Raw genomic sequence first — 14,260 nt, 5'->3', positions numbered from 1 at the left:
TTGCTAATGGCTTTCGAACGAGGCATATTTGAATAGTTCCAATGTTGCATGCTGTATTTTTTGTGTACGAGCGGGGGATATAATATGACAGCCTACTCGTGTGATTTCTGGAATTAAAGTTGCTGAAACTATTTGAGTGCCCTTGATAAGGATTTGAGGCTTTTGTTAAATGGGAAGTGCGTCGACTTTATATAGTGCGCTGAGGACTGCACAAGTGTCATCGCTGGTTGAAATGGAGCAGCTGGGGACAGGGCGCGAGTTTGTTCTGGTGTCAGGCTGGGGCTGGGAGGGCAGCTACAGTATTTTGGCTTGGGGTGTCTCAGTGTGGGTGAGTATAAGGTGGAAGCTGAAATCCATGTTGTGTGTTATCTGACCGATGATGTTCACTAATCACTCGCCCTTGTGTGTATGTGTGTTTAATTGATGTGTGCAGCCTAGGATGCACAGCGGTGTTGAAGTGTGTCAAGTAGAATGTGTTAGACTACTACAAAGCAGAGTGTGTTTGGTAATGTTGCTAACAGCTTTAACAGCCAAAGCTTCGACACATAGTGAGGCCAGCAATGCTTTATGTACTATTGTACGGATTCAAGGTATATCCTCATTGATACACGCCAGATTGTACTAGCTATGTGTACTATTGTGTTATGTTGTTTTTTTGGTGAATATGGATGTCTTGTGATCGCAAAAGTAGATTTGTCACCTATTTTTATTCACTATCGTCTATACGATTATGCATATGTGAGGCTAGCCTATGCTCATGTTGTTTATGTTCAGTTGGATTGCTGGTTTCTAATACTTTTGATATAGCAATTGTTCACGCCGGGTTTGTTGGTTATGCAGTGCAAGCATTATAGGTTTTTGTTAATCCGAGGAGGCGCCCGCGAGTTTGCTTCAAGTTTCAAGTGAAAGAATATGTTAAGTCGTTTTTAAAAATAAATAAAATATATGAATCCTCTTATCCCACTTGTGCAACTGTTTTTTAATACAATACATATATATTATTTTTTTATTCTTTTTACTTATTGCAGTTTTCTGTGCGAGCAATGATCTCGCCAAGGCCAATCTAGAGCTTGAAATCTTAGTCAGGTTATAGATAGGTGGTTTTCAGTTGTTTTTGTAGGACATGTACATGATTTGTTGCCCATTGTTTTAGTCCCAGGGCGGTCTGTGGGCTCAGAGGCCAGAGCGGGTCCGTCCCCAATCAGGTAGAGGTTGTTGGTTCGATCACGCCTCCTGCAACTGTGTCGAAGTAAAGTCCTGAGCAAGATACTGAACCCCATGGCTTCCCTGATTGCATAGCATTCGGGTGTGTGAATGCTGTATGATGTAGTTTACGTTTCTGTTCGATGAACGTTGCATCCACTGATGAATGTGGTGTGAAAGGGAATCGTGGCACGTTTAGTGTAAAGCTTTGAGTTGGTCGAAGACTAGAAAGGGTGCTTATTATATCAAGTACAGTCCATTTACCATTTACCATGTTGGGATCCTGTGGGAATATGATTGATTTTTTTGCTCTGGAGCAGGTTAGCTGTGCAGCATATGATAGCATGGGAATCTAACCAGGTTTAAAATGTGCCAGCTTTGAGTTATACCTAAAGATAGCTGGTTAACACGCTAGTATGTGTGTTTTTGTTTCTCTCTTTCACACACACATGCAGACTAACAAAAATACAAGCATACATGAAGCCACAAAAGCAAGAACTTTCTGCTGTCAGTACATGTGTGCACATATGTACAGTACACACACATTAACACATCAACGTGTAGGCATGCAAAAAAAACCAAACAACATGCAAGAACACACACACACACAAAGTATGATTCATTTGTGTCCACACACAAATACCACAGATCAGAAACACGAGCACAGGACACTCAAACACACGTCGGCCCCCAGGAGTGCACATTACAGTACGTGTGCATCACAGCAATTCAACACCAATAACTCTGGTACAAAAAACAAAAAACACAAAAAGAAAACTGTGCTTCCTCCGTCTAGCTCTCCTGCTGACAGAGGACAATAATTTGCGGACCGCCTCGCCCCACGGTTTGGCACTCTGTGTGTCAGCATGTCTGCGTTTGTCCAAATGCACGCAGCGTGCCACAGTTGATCACTGGCAACACCACCCACGGCCCGTCCTACAGCCGGCTGTCACTGACGAGTGCCCACACACAGTCTGACTGTCTGACCAAAGTGTCTGGGTAACCAAAACAGGCCCAAGAGCTGAGTCAGCCTCGGTTAACTGTCACTTCCTGTTATCTGGTTATTCACTCAGCTGTTTATTTGATCCATCTACTGTTTATCTATCTGCTTACTCACCTCCCTCTATACCTATCTGTTTCTGAGCCTCTCTCCCTCTTTTTATTGCTGTGGCAGCTTAATAAAAGATATTTTATCTACTTTTGAGCAACAAGTGGTGCTCATACAACTCACTGGTACAGTGTTCGACCTCTTCTATTTCCAGACTTTATGTATTTGCTGAGCTTTTAGTGGAGGAGCGCCACTGCATTTCTATCCAGAATCTGTTACAACTCTTCTGCTTCTCTTACAGATGTATATCGACTCTTTTTTGAGGCTATTTCTGTTGGAAATGTTAGGAGGTGAGCCTGTGCTCACTCAATGCATTCTGTGGCTGTTTATGATGATAATGAGGGTCGGGTTTAGCTGGTAAATCATTTAGTATCTTTGATATCATAATTCCATGTGTACCACAATAGGCCAAAATTACATTAGTGCATGAAAGTTAAAATTACAGGGGGAAACCAGATATATCAGCAAACCAGTGCACAAACCTGTCTGTAAAACACAAATATCTTTCCAAACCCGATCATCTGAAATGCTCACAGAGGAGCAGACTAACCTATATTTATTTTTTAGAAAGGATGAAAAATGACAAACACATGTTTTACTAGTTTTGTTATCTCCTCACTCTATTCTTACGGTCTATGTGATAATCAGCTGATGACACAATGGCATCCAAGGCCCATGACCTGAACTCTTCTAAGCAGGCAGGGTGGTCAAGGACACACAGATCTTGGAACTAAACCTTGAGCGCCTTCACTGGAGCAGGCGGGGCATCTGGACAGTAACTGCCTTCCTTGTGAAGTTCCAAAACTGCTCTAGGCAGCTGGGACATTCAAAGCAGCGACCGCTACCCTCACTTATCTTCAGGCCACTATCTCCCCTGCAGCTGAATGGCACCCCAGCAGATCCAAAATGGCAGCCAGGGTCCAGCAGTGCCTGATACTATTAGTCATTTAGAAGCAGCTGCAGCTCATGTTACGTAATACAGATCCTCATCCCGTTCAGGATAGATGGAATCAGATACAGCGGTGTAGTAAAAACAGTATGTTCAGGAAAATGTAAGTCAAACACACTCTCTGCTGCTCTTAGCATTATGAATGGACACTTTAACTCAGGTTTCAGTTATACAGGATTAGGGATGGGACAATATACTATATTATCACGTTCATAGTTAATCGTGAATATTCCCTATGGCTTGACTAGAAAAAGCTGTCCAGCTCGCTAACATACAGTCCTACATTCATTTCCTGATTTATTTTGAATTACCACAAGGGGGAGCCTGTATCTTTCCAGTCATTCCAAAATCCTAAACCTGTCACCATGGCTGAAAGCTTGGGTTGACCGTTGTATCCCACACAAAAACTGGAAATACTGTGGAACGATGAGCACATGAGGTGCAAGTTAAGTGATTCCGGTAGGTTTTAGTGCCATTTTGAGAGTTTTAAGTATATTTCGGTAATTATTGGGATAATATGAATCACAACTATTTTTGTTAGGATAATCATGACATTAAAATGTTCATATTTTCCCATGCCTACACAGGATATCCTGATTAAGTGAAGTTAATCTTTCACCAGAACACGAGTAATCCAAGGATATTCAATAATAAACCTTTACATGCACTGTAAGTACAGAGCTCTTGACTATATTAAGTGTTACAATTATTTTGTTGTTAATTTTAAAGGTAAAATACGACCATGTCTGCATGGATCAATACCAGTTGAGTGTGAAGATATGTTTTCTTAAAACTTGTCTTTTGATTTTTATTTAAATGGTGAATGAGCCTCTTTGCTTCCTGCTCTATTTATAAATTAATTGAAATCATTATGCTGGGTGACACGACCTGTTTCTGACTTAATTTCCCTCATCTTTCTTTTCCTGCCTACGTTTCTGTTTCTCACCTGTCTACCACTGTTCCTCTTCCTTTCATTGTTTCCTCATTATTTCCTGTCACCTCTGCCACCCAGTTCTCACCTTGAGATGAGAAGGATATGACTGGTAAGAAAACGGCAGATTTATTCTCACCTGCCCTGGTGTCATCATTGTCCAGCAGGGGGATATAGTCTGTCTTTCCCACCGTCTCTCCGACCTGATCGTCGAAGGCCTCTGCCTCCAGCTGAGCCACAAAGTCCCTCTCCACCAGGCTCTCCGGGCCCGGCTGGGGAACGCTGTCCGTCAGCGCGTCACTCAGACTCAGGTCTAACTCCGCCATGGCTGCACACAAACAGAGGACAGTAAACATGTTATCTCCTGTTGAATAATGCTGTCCAGCTATAAATAGAACTATAAGAAGTTGCCACAGTAGATAAGAATATAAAGAAAGACTAGTCCTAACTAGGGTTGAATGTGTAGAAATTCTCACCTACAGCAGGCCCCATTTCCCTTGAAAAATACTTTCAGGATCTTTCGGGATTCTTAGCATGTGCTTGTGTGTTTGTGTGCATGTTTCAGTCCACATACTGAAGAATGAAAGAAGAAGAAATGAAACAAAGTCTTATTCTCAAAGGCTCATTATCACTTCCATGCCACTGTTGTAGATACAGTTGCTGGTTTCTTCCAGTCACTTTACGAGCCACAGTTTACAGTTCAGCTATGCACCCTTATTTTTTAGATAAAGTGAAGAAAGCAGGCAGTTCAACAGCTTAATAATCAGACCTCCATTCAACAGTCACTGCACATAGTATCAACTTTAATTCTATATAACCACTCTATATAACTATAACTCTATAACTCTTGATATTATATGCTTAAAAGACAGAGGATCAAATGATTCTGTATGATATTTTTCCAACACAAAAATATATAAATAGTTAAAAATTGTAACCAATAACATGATAAACATGAATGTAAAAGATTAGAAAACATCAATTTATAATTATTTATTCAGTTATGTTTCTAAAATCAACTTCATTTACAGTTATATAGTCCCGAGATATGTCCACTTTAAAATGATGTGGAATCCTTAAAAACGAGTCCTAGTAACAATATGCTGAACTACAGTCATAAACGTTCTACCAAAACAACGGTAATACAGAATGTGTCTAAAAGATTTTTTAAGCAAATATATCCCAGTTTTAACCTCATCCTTGTTGATTAATGGCTGCCATTTAAAAAACAAAGCTATTTAATAATTCCTTTCAAGTTAACATTGCGAGCTGCAGTGTTTGCCTGTACTGATAACAGAGACAAGGAGGCCCAAACTGGAGCTGAAATGGAAAGATAAAGATGAAAGAAGTGGAAGGTAAAGCTGAGGGAAGGAGGAAGAAATTGAGACAGATGGAAATGGAGAGAAGTAGTGAGAACCCAACAGAAATGACAGCCTATTGCATCAAAGTTCCCACAAAGTCTTAAATCTGACACAGAACTGGCCCCGCCCAACCAGCATGGAGATCTGATGATCCACATACGTGATTGGTCATAGGCTTTTAACACCAGATGCTTTTCCTGACGCATCTCGTCCCATTTGAACCAACTTGAGTCCAGCAGGAATTCACTGCGTTGTGCATACCCAGTGGCTGGGAGCAACCTGGGGTTCAGCTAATGCCCAAGGACACTTCAACATGCACACAGGAGGAGATCCAACCACCAACCCTGAGATCACCACCTGAGCCACAGCCGACCCATCACAAGCTATTTACTTTTGGTGATCAGGGGAAAATCTGATGTGAACTGAATTGGGCCCCAGGTTTGTGGCATCAAACCAGTCACTGGAAGCAGTACCAGGACCACAGGACCTGGATCCAAACCCCGGTGATGGCAGGCATTCATTCTGCTGAAGTGCCCCCGAGCGACCACACTGAATGTCTACCAGCTGCAAGGCCTGAGCCTGACCTCTCTGGTGGGCATAAAAGAGAGTTTCTTTATCAGTTCAACCTAATCTAATAATAATCTAATACCACCTTCTACCACAAGGAGGCAGTTTCATCTGAAGTGCATGACTTGGTACAACACAAGAGCACAATCTGTACCAAAACATGGACTCAGACACACACTCTCACACACACACAGACACACAGATCCAAGCAGTCATCGGCTCGTCTGGGAGTTCAGCTGACCAATGGCCACCAGGGGAATTTGCAGAGTCATGTTGTGTCATCTTCCAACTATAATGCCAGATTATCTTCTTTGGTGCCGGCAGCAGCCAGCCTTCCTCTGCTGCTCACACACTCGCTGTGTTTATCTGTCCCGTCTCCATCTTAACAATCCTCCCGTCATCGTCTACAGTGCACTTTACCTCTCTTGCCCTGTACAAAAACACGTCTCCCCTTTCTGTTCAACATCCTGTTCTTACATTGTTCAAACTGCAGGTTACAGGCTTCAAGGTCTATGCTCAAGGACGGTGCAAGAGAGCACATTTGCTGCAAAGCGGATCAATCCTGAGAGCTTTGAGTTATTATGGTTTCCTCTCTACCTGGCTGCTGTGCCAACAATGCTCACGTTACATCAACACCCTTATTTCCTTAACAGCAGCCAACAACACAGCATATCACGAACCTGGACCTATTTAATGACAAAGTACATATTAACACAAATATTCTTCAAAGCTACTGCTTCTAAGTTTGTGGACAAAAGTCTTTCTATTCTGAGATCAGTGAGATTCCTTAAGGAGAAGAAAGCAAACTTTAAATATAACTCCACAGCCCCATCTGCTGGATGATGTGCTCATTACCACAAAGAGAGCAAAAAGTGTACACTGCATTATGTGGTTAAAAGGGCCTTTGTGTTCTTGTGGTCGGTTGCTGTCCTTTATGGTTTTTGCAGGAACCCTTAGTTTAATGGAAATACTAATTGTGCCTACAACATACAATAATATATTAGTCAATAGTGTTGTTGGGGAAGGGAAGACCCCTCTTAAAGCCGCTGCATTTGCAATATAGTTTAGAGTTGTTCAGACAATTGTTCTTTTACAAGTGGAGTGAAGACAGCGCTGAAGCTCATTTATGATCCATCTGGTGACAGACAGTTGGTGGTTGTACTTCACTCCTTTTTATTTCCGTATGCAGCACACCATCTTGTTCTTATATTTCCTTATTACTTTCATTAAACGCATTTCCTGGACAGTGTATAAAAGCAGAAGGGGAAGTGTAGAATGCTTTCTCCTTCTTCATAGGCTGTTAAAAGAGTGACAAACAGGAAAAACTACTTCTGCTCTATGTCAAATGTCAAAGAAAAGTCAATAACTAATGGAGCCATCATTAAATATTACAGATCCACACCAGACATGGATTACAACATATAAAAATAGTCTGCATGGAACAATAATGTGTTTCTGATATGTTTTTTAATGTAATTTCCAAATTCAAATGCTTAAAAAGTTATCTACTCCTTTTATCTCATTACAAATTTCAGAATCTCTGAATATGCAAATGTTAATTTAGAAAATTTTGTCCAAGTCCATTCTCAGTGGATGTGCACTGGTGGCTTCAACTTTCTACATCATACTGTACAAGCTGCACACTGGACCAGCTGTGGCTAAAAGGGAGTAAACCCTGCACCAATCGATCACCCAGTCAGTCAGAAACATGGATGGTCAGTCAGCCGTCCAGTTGGTAAATTAATCCGTCCTCAGGCAGAAATCAAGCCAATTTATCAGCCAATAAATCAGGAAATCACAACACAGGCTTACAAACTCTACATATAGTAACAATAAGTGGTTCCTGAAGCAGGAATATAAATAAACTATACATAGGCGTACCAATGTATGAGCAGACTAAATGAGCCCCCAGTACTGAGACCAGGGTGTGTCGCAGGAAGACTGCTGCCTACTGCCTCAACCACAAAGCCATGCTGGTCAGAAACACTGCCCCAGTTTCCATATTTAACCCCACATCATCCTCTGTGTGTGTGTGTGTGTGTGTGTGTGTGTGTGTTTAGTATACAGTATGCCATCTGTGCCAGCTGCAGAGTTAGCTGGGTGATCTATGCCACCCAGTCTACCAACTGATAATGTCTGATGTAACACAAGATGAGGCCTATCATAATACTGAACTATGCGACTTTGTTCATTTTCGGCTCCCTCAGCTTTTATTTCTACAGTGGGTCGCCACATGACCACAGGATCAGAACCTATTCATTAGCCCGGGTCCTGCAGTGGGATGGGTTGGGATGCCGGGATCAGAAAGTCCTAAACTCAAGGGCTTTTGACCCCAGCGAGGTGCCGTAGTTCCAGCTGAGCTCCTGTTTTTCCACTTCCGCTCACAAGGTTGGTGTGGCCACTCGGAAATAATCTGGATTCAACAAAGGAAGGAAATCCACGGAAGAAGCAGTTTCTATTGTGTAGTCTGCTAACAAATGCTTGAGTGTGTGAATGTATGTGTGGATTAGTCATGCGTATGTGTGTGTGTGTGTATGGGTGGACTCATGGGACAGTGGGCGTGTGTCCTCTGGCTGCCAAAAAAGCAGAGGTGAAGGTTAAGCCTCTTTTTAATCTGCTTCCACACTACTGTATGTAAACACAATAGCACCATGATGAGAACACATGGGGATGATAAAGCAGCCAAAAGGATTCGAGACAGATCACAAGGTACGGAAACATCAGGAACTAGGGCTGAACAATTGAATGAAAATATCTAGTTGCACTTTATACAGTTGACACCTCTGCGCTATAGCTGCTTAAGCTAATGTTAATATTAGCTTCATCACAGAGTTTCGCTGCTCTGAAACGTAGAGGTCTCAATTCAAGCTTTTGGGGTTATGATCTTGAAATTGCCTAGTATCCTATATATTTTTGAAAATAATTATGATGGTAAAAAAAAACGTTTAAAGATACCATCTGCACTGCAAAGACTTTAACCATTTTCTAAGCTTAGATACAGTAGAGGGATTCTGGTGTTTAATCAGCAGTTAATTTGAATTTTCACCCAATATTTCTCTTCCCTTTCTAAACCTGGGACCCCGATTACTGTAAACTAGGGGTCGACCAAGAAGTTATTAATTATCAGTATCAAGGAAACTGATAACTGATATTTGGAACCGATCTGCAGTTTTAGAATAAAGTGGTGGAGTGTTACTAAGTACATTTGCTGTATTGTACTTAAGTAGAATTTTGAGGCACTTATTCTTTACTTGAGTATTTCCATTTCCCCGTCTGTGGCACAGCAGCATTCACTGTTGATCACAACAGTGACCAGACAGAGAGAGGCACAAAGTAAAAAAGGTTTTTAAACGATAAAAATCAATATTAGAACAAACTTAAACATGCTGAATATTAGATCTGATCACCGGTACTGTACAGTTGTGTTTGCACCATAAAACTCAATTCTTGGAGAAATTGGAACAGTAACCAGTTTATACCTGAAATATTTCAACAAAAAATAAGTGCAGAAAACAATTAGCCTTAATCAGAAAGTGCATGTTTACAGGAACAGAAATTACAAGTTGCAGATGTAGTGCTAAGATGATCTGTAAGTCCACAAGGGAGTGAAAGAGACAGACGGGCAGAAAGGAGTGGTGTGTGTGGGGTTTTCCATAAGCTTAACCTTGGCAGGACACCAACACAGCTCCTATAGCGGCTGTCAGGGTGATGCATGACATAACAGCAGCCCTAATCCCAAAAATCACTCCGTATTTTCTCCTCCTGTTCCTTTAATATATGACAACACAATGTAATGTCGTGCTTGATTAATCCCCAGGAAGCTGAGGGGTGGGCAGCCGAGGAGCGTGTGCAGTGTCTTGCTCAAGGACACTTCGGTGGGGTGGATCCACGGCTGCTATGTCTGGTTCTTTAGTAGTAGTAGTATTATAAAGAGAAAACTCTGCGTGACCTGGATCTGATCTTGGTTAAACAGTGAATGACAATCTGGATTGTATCGGGTGAGTGATAAGGTGTTTACTTTTCATTAATCATTAACTCATAATAATTTCTCAGCCAAACATGCAACAGGAAACATTCTACAGCTCGAGTCCAATAAGGCTGGTGAAGATCGAAGAGGTCACCCTGTGCCCAAACATTTGCTGGTTTGATTCCTGCACACACTGAGACATTCCAGCTGCAGGTCTGAAACCAGATACAGACCAGCTGCCGGGATATCTGGCATGTTCTGAACTGTGCCTCCGAGCAAGGCACTGCAGCCGTAACTGCTGTGGGCAACTATAATTATCTCAGAAATGTGAAAAGACAAATACCTCTTCCCTGATGTAACATGGCTATAAAAGTAAGAGAAAATTGAGAGGTTTATCCTGCGTCACGCAGAGAGTGAGATCATGTCCCTGAAGTGCTGCCCGGTCATCTTCAAACCTAAAATGATCTTTTCGTGCTGCTGGGAGGCTGTGACAGACCACTCTGCTGTTAGGAGCAGTAGATTTTAACAAAACCAGACAGCACAAGTGAAAATTGCCAATTTCAATGTCTGTATTTGCCTGCCTCCAGATACACTAACTCTATTACTTGAAGGGTTTGGCAAGTGCAACCGGGTGTTCACTGTCCAAGGACGATGTGGCTGTAAAACAACTGCAGGGCAGTTTACGCTCCCTACATTGCCACTGTGTGGCCCTGTGATTATGAGAGGTCACATGGACAGAGCACTGAAGGAAAGGATGACCTCACTGGAGTCTTGGGACATATATGAAGTCACCCATTGGACACTGGGTGGAATCCATATGGCTGAAAGTTTAACTTTAAAATGAACAGAGGATGTGTGAGCATACACATACAGTAAAAAGAATAGAATAGAAGGTGATATTAACATTATCTCAGTATTAGTCAGCAGGAATCTGACTGGTCTAAACGTTTGGAATATACACATTCCAGATGTTGGAATTTCTTTTTTTTTTCTAAGGAAAAGGGGAAAATTGCAAAAATAGTTGTATTTTTTTGTATAATCCATTAAAAATTGCAGGTAGTTTGTATCAGTGAAGAAAATGAATTGTAATTTGGTCACATACGGCTCAACGTTTTGCTGCTATGATTGATGAAAGTCGTGGGAAACTACAATGATTGGTCAGATTTGTGGAAAAGTTGAAGAGCATTTGTACAACCTGTAAAAGGATAACATGATACCATCCATTGAACCATCACAATACTGATGAAGTGATAAGCAATTATACTGACTTATTGCAAAGCTCTGGTTCAAAGCACAAGCTACAGAATTCCAGCCCTTACTTCCACCAGCATCAGGCTGCATCTGGAGGTATCTTTCTCTGGGTGTGACCCTGACTGATCACTGCAGTGCAACCAGTACAAATTCTTCTGAAAATGAGAGAATAAAAACCTTTCTCACTTGCTAACTACTTAAAAATAGACACCACGTTCAGAGCGTCAGTGATATTGTCGATGTCTTGAAATACAGACCTTGTTGTTTTTTGAACACAAGTAAAGAGATATTAGTCCATAATAATAAGGGATTTGCGCCATCCTTCTTATTATCTGTCGCTGCTCATGATGGGATATTAAATAAAGCTGTACAAAGCACTCCATGTAGATAAAAATGACTCGCACAGATGCTATGAGAGTAGTGTGTAATATGTATTAAAGTAGACAGCCTCAACATGGTCTGGAAAAACAAAGTGTTGAGTGCCTGGGCCTGCAGCCACTGTGTGGAGAGCTCAGCCCTGATGTCACTTTCTAAGAGAGGTGGGACACTTCCTCCAAATGCTCAGCTTACTCAGTTACCATGCAAGTGGGTGTGTGTGGGTGTGTATATGTGTGTGTGAGAGAGACAGAATAGGAGCTGGCTCGCACTGCTGCTTGAATGAGTTTATGACTCTGTGGTTGTTGCTACTGGCTTTTCTTGTTACTGTCACAGAGAAGAGTCCAAATACTGCATGAGGCACTGAAAATGTACGGTTTTACATATTCCTCACTGTTCTAACTGTGCTAAAATGATCTAAATGTTCATAGAAGTTTGTATGACTAATGATCATCATCACAATATTTACTGACAACTACATAATCTGGATTAATGTTCATCATTATGCAAATCCACAGTACCCTGTTTATCTGTCTGTCATTTTAATGTGGAAGAGGGTATACTGTGTGTATGTCCTATTTTCCCCAGAGCACACAGCTCTATGTTCAGTGTGCATTTGTGTGTATTTTGGGCTGTTTCCTCTTTCTTTCTGCAGCCACACTTCTGTTTTTGTTCTAGCTGATATACAGAGACAGCTGACGAGGGACTTTTATCTCTCTCTCTCTCTCTCTCTCTCTCTCTCACACAGAGGCAGGACCTGCTCATACACAACCTGATGGTTTCAATTACAATCTGGAGCGTTTTTTTCCCTTTACACTTGGATAGAACGGCGCCCTGAGTCTAACCTCATTAAAAGTATTTACAATGGATTCTCTTCTGTTTTCTTTGGCGTTAACACAAAAATATATTAAAGATTAAAGATTAAAGGAAAGTATTAAGTGTTTGGGGTCATATTGCAATACTGAAAGAGATAGGAGAAATAATGATTTACGCTTAAAGCATACATTTCACCTTGTACAAAATTATTACACATTAATTTAATGAACCGGCAATTATTATTCAACAAATCTTATTCTCAAAATCACATTAACTCAAAATAAAAATAACTGCCTTGAATCTAATCTAAGAATTCAACTGAATTTCACTTTGTTAAGCCAACAATTCACGCAACTCGTGTTCATGCTCTTTACAGGTTTATCCATTTATGGCTAAAAGGTACGTAACAGTACATGAAAGCAGGCCAATACGGATGCTCTCATATAAATAGCTCAGAAACAAATAGTTTCATATGAGACTACAAGCTGTACTTCCTGTTTGATGATGTAGAGTGAGGATGTGAGCCATAAGCTATTCTTACCACAAAAAATGCTTCAACTGTAAAATCCTTGTAAGTAAATCCCCCTATAGCCATTCGTACGTCAGTAACTATCAGTAACTCTAAGCAGGAAAACGTGAATGACCAAGCAGTGACAACTAAAGTAGAGATGCAACGATTAGTTCATTATACGACTGACAGAAAACTAAATATTAACTATTTTCATAATGGAATAATAGTTCTAGTCATTCTTTAAGCAAAAATACCAAACACTTGCTGGTTCTATCTTCTTCCAATTTGATGTTTTTCTTTGACATTCATTATAGTTAACTGAATATATTTGGGTTATGGATTGATGGTCAGACAGGGTTCCCACTCTTCTGAACACATCATTTCCCGGGTCCTTTCCACAACACGACCTTTCTGGGAGTTTGTCTTAACAATAAAGGACAGCAATTGCTTACAAACAGCCATACAAGCTGCAGTTTCAGGCAAATTGACTACATTACTTTGCCACAGCCAGGTGTCAAAGAATCCCTGCTTGAGAGGGTTAATATGTTAACCCTTTCTAACTTTGCTGTGGACTGTCTTGCTCATCATCCTCCTAATAGCTAGCATGACACAGCATGACTTTCCTACTTAGTACCCAGCTAGCTGGTACTAGCGGTTTGTCCTGTACTGGCATGGAGTAGTTTCTCTGCTTCAGGCACAGCTCACCCTGTGGACCTCTGGGTCACACCCTGCCTTATTAATCAACACACACACCTGAGGGGTTCTGCTTCAAAGGCACACAGTGCTCCTGTCTGTGCATGAGTGTGTGTAAGACTATAAGAAGCAGAGATACTTTTGGAAAAGTGCTATTTCTCACATAAACACTCACACGCAGCGTGACCCTCCCTCAGTCAGTTTACATGAAAGCAGAAGCGGGACAGGGAGGCGAGAGACTCTTGTTATCTGATACCTGTTCACACCCTGTAAATCACAACTCCAAGTACGCCCATAGGGAATCCTCCATCCCATAATGTTACAGTGTCATATCATAAAAACTAACCAGACACTCCTGTGTGAGTGCTACGAATTATTGGATTATGCAGACTAAGTGCTAAAGGTTAAATTGATTATGCAGACTAAATGTTGAAGCTGCAGTAGAAAATATTATAAAAATATTTTTTGTCATATTTGCTAAAACTTTCACTATATCCTGACAGTAGTACAAGAGACAGATAATCTGTG

General features: G+C 41.1%; 1 protein-coding gene across 5 annotated transcripts in view; it reads right to left on the bottom strand.

Annotated features, from left to right (window-relative positions):
* LOC118322175 (microtubule-associated protein 4) overlaps nt 1-14,260 on the bottom strand; it is a 107,641-nt gene that overhangs the window by 78,873 nt on the left and 14,508 nt on the right. For all 5 annotated transcript variants that reach the window (XM_035653784.1, XM_035653774.1, XM_035653802.1 and 2 more), the window contains exon 2: nt 4,331-4,519. In XM_035653784.1, coding sequence (XP_035509677.1) covers nt 4,331-4,517 — 187 coding nt within the window. In that variant the 5' untranslated portion in view covers nt 4,518-4,519. The remainder of the gene's footprint in view (nt 1-4,330; nt 4,520-14,260) is intronic.

The sequence above is a fragment of the Morone saxatilis genome, unplaced genomic scaffold (assembly GCF_004916995.1).
Source record: "Morone saxatilis isolate NCDOM2014 unplaced genomic scaffold, NCSU_SB_2.0 Contig0, whole genome shotgun sequence".
Lineage (NCBI taxonomy): Eukaryota > Metazoa > Chordata > Actinopteri > Moronidae > Morone > Morone saxatilis.
This window is presented reverse-complemented; position numbering and strand designations above follow the sequence as displayed.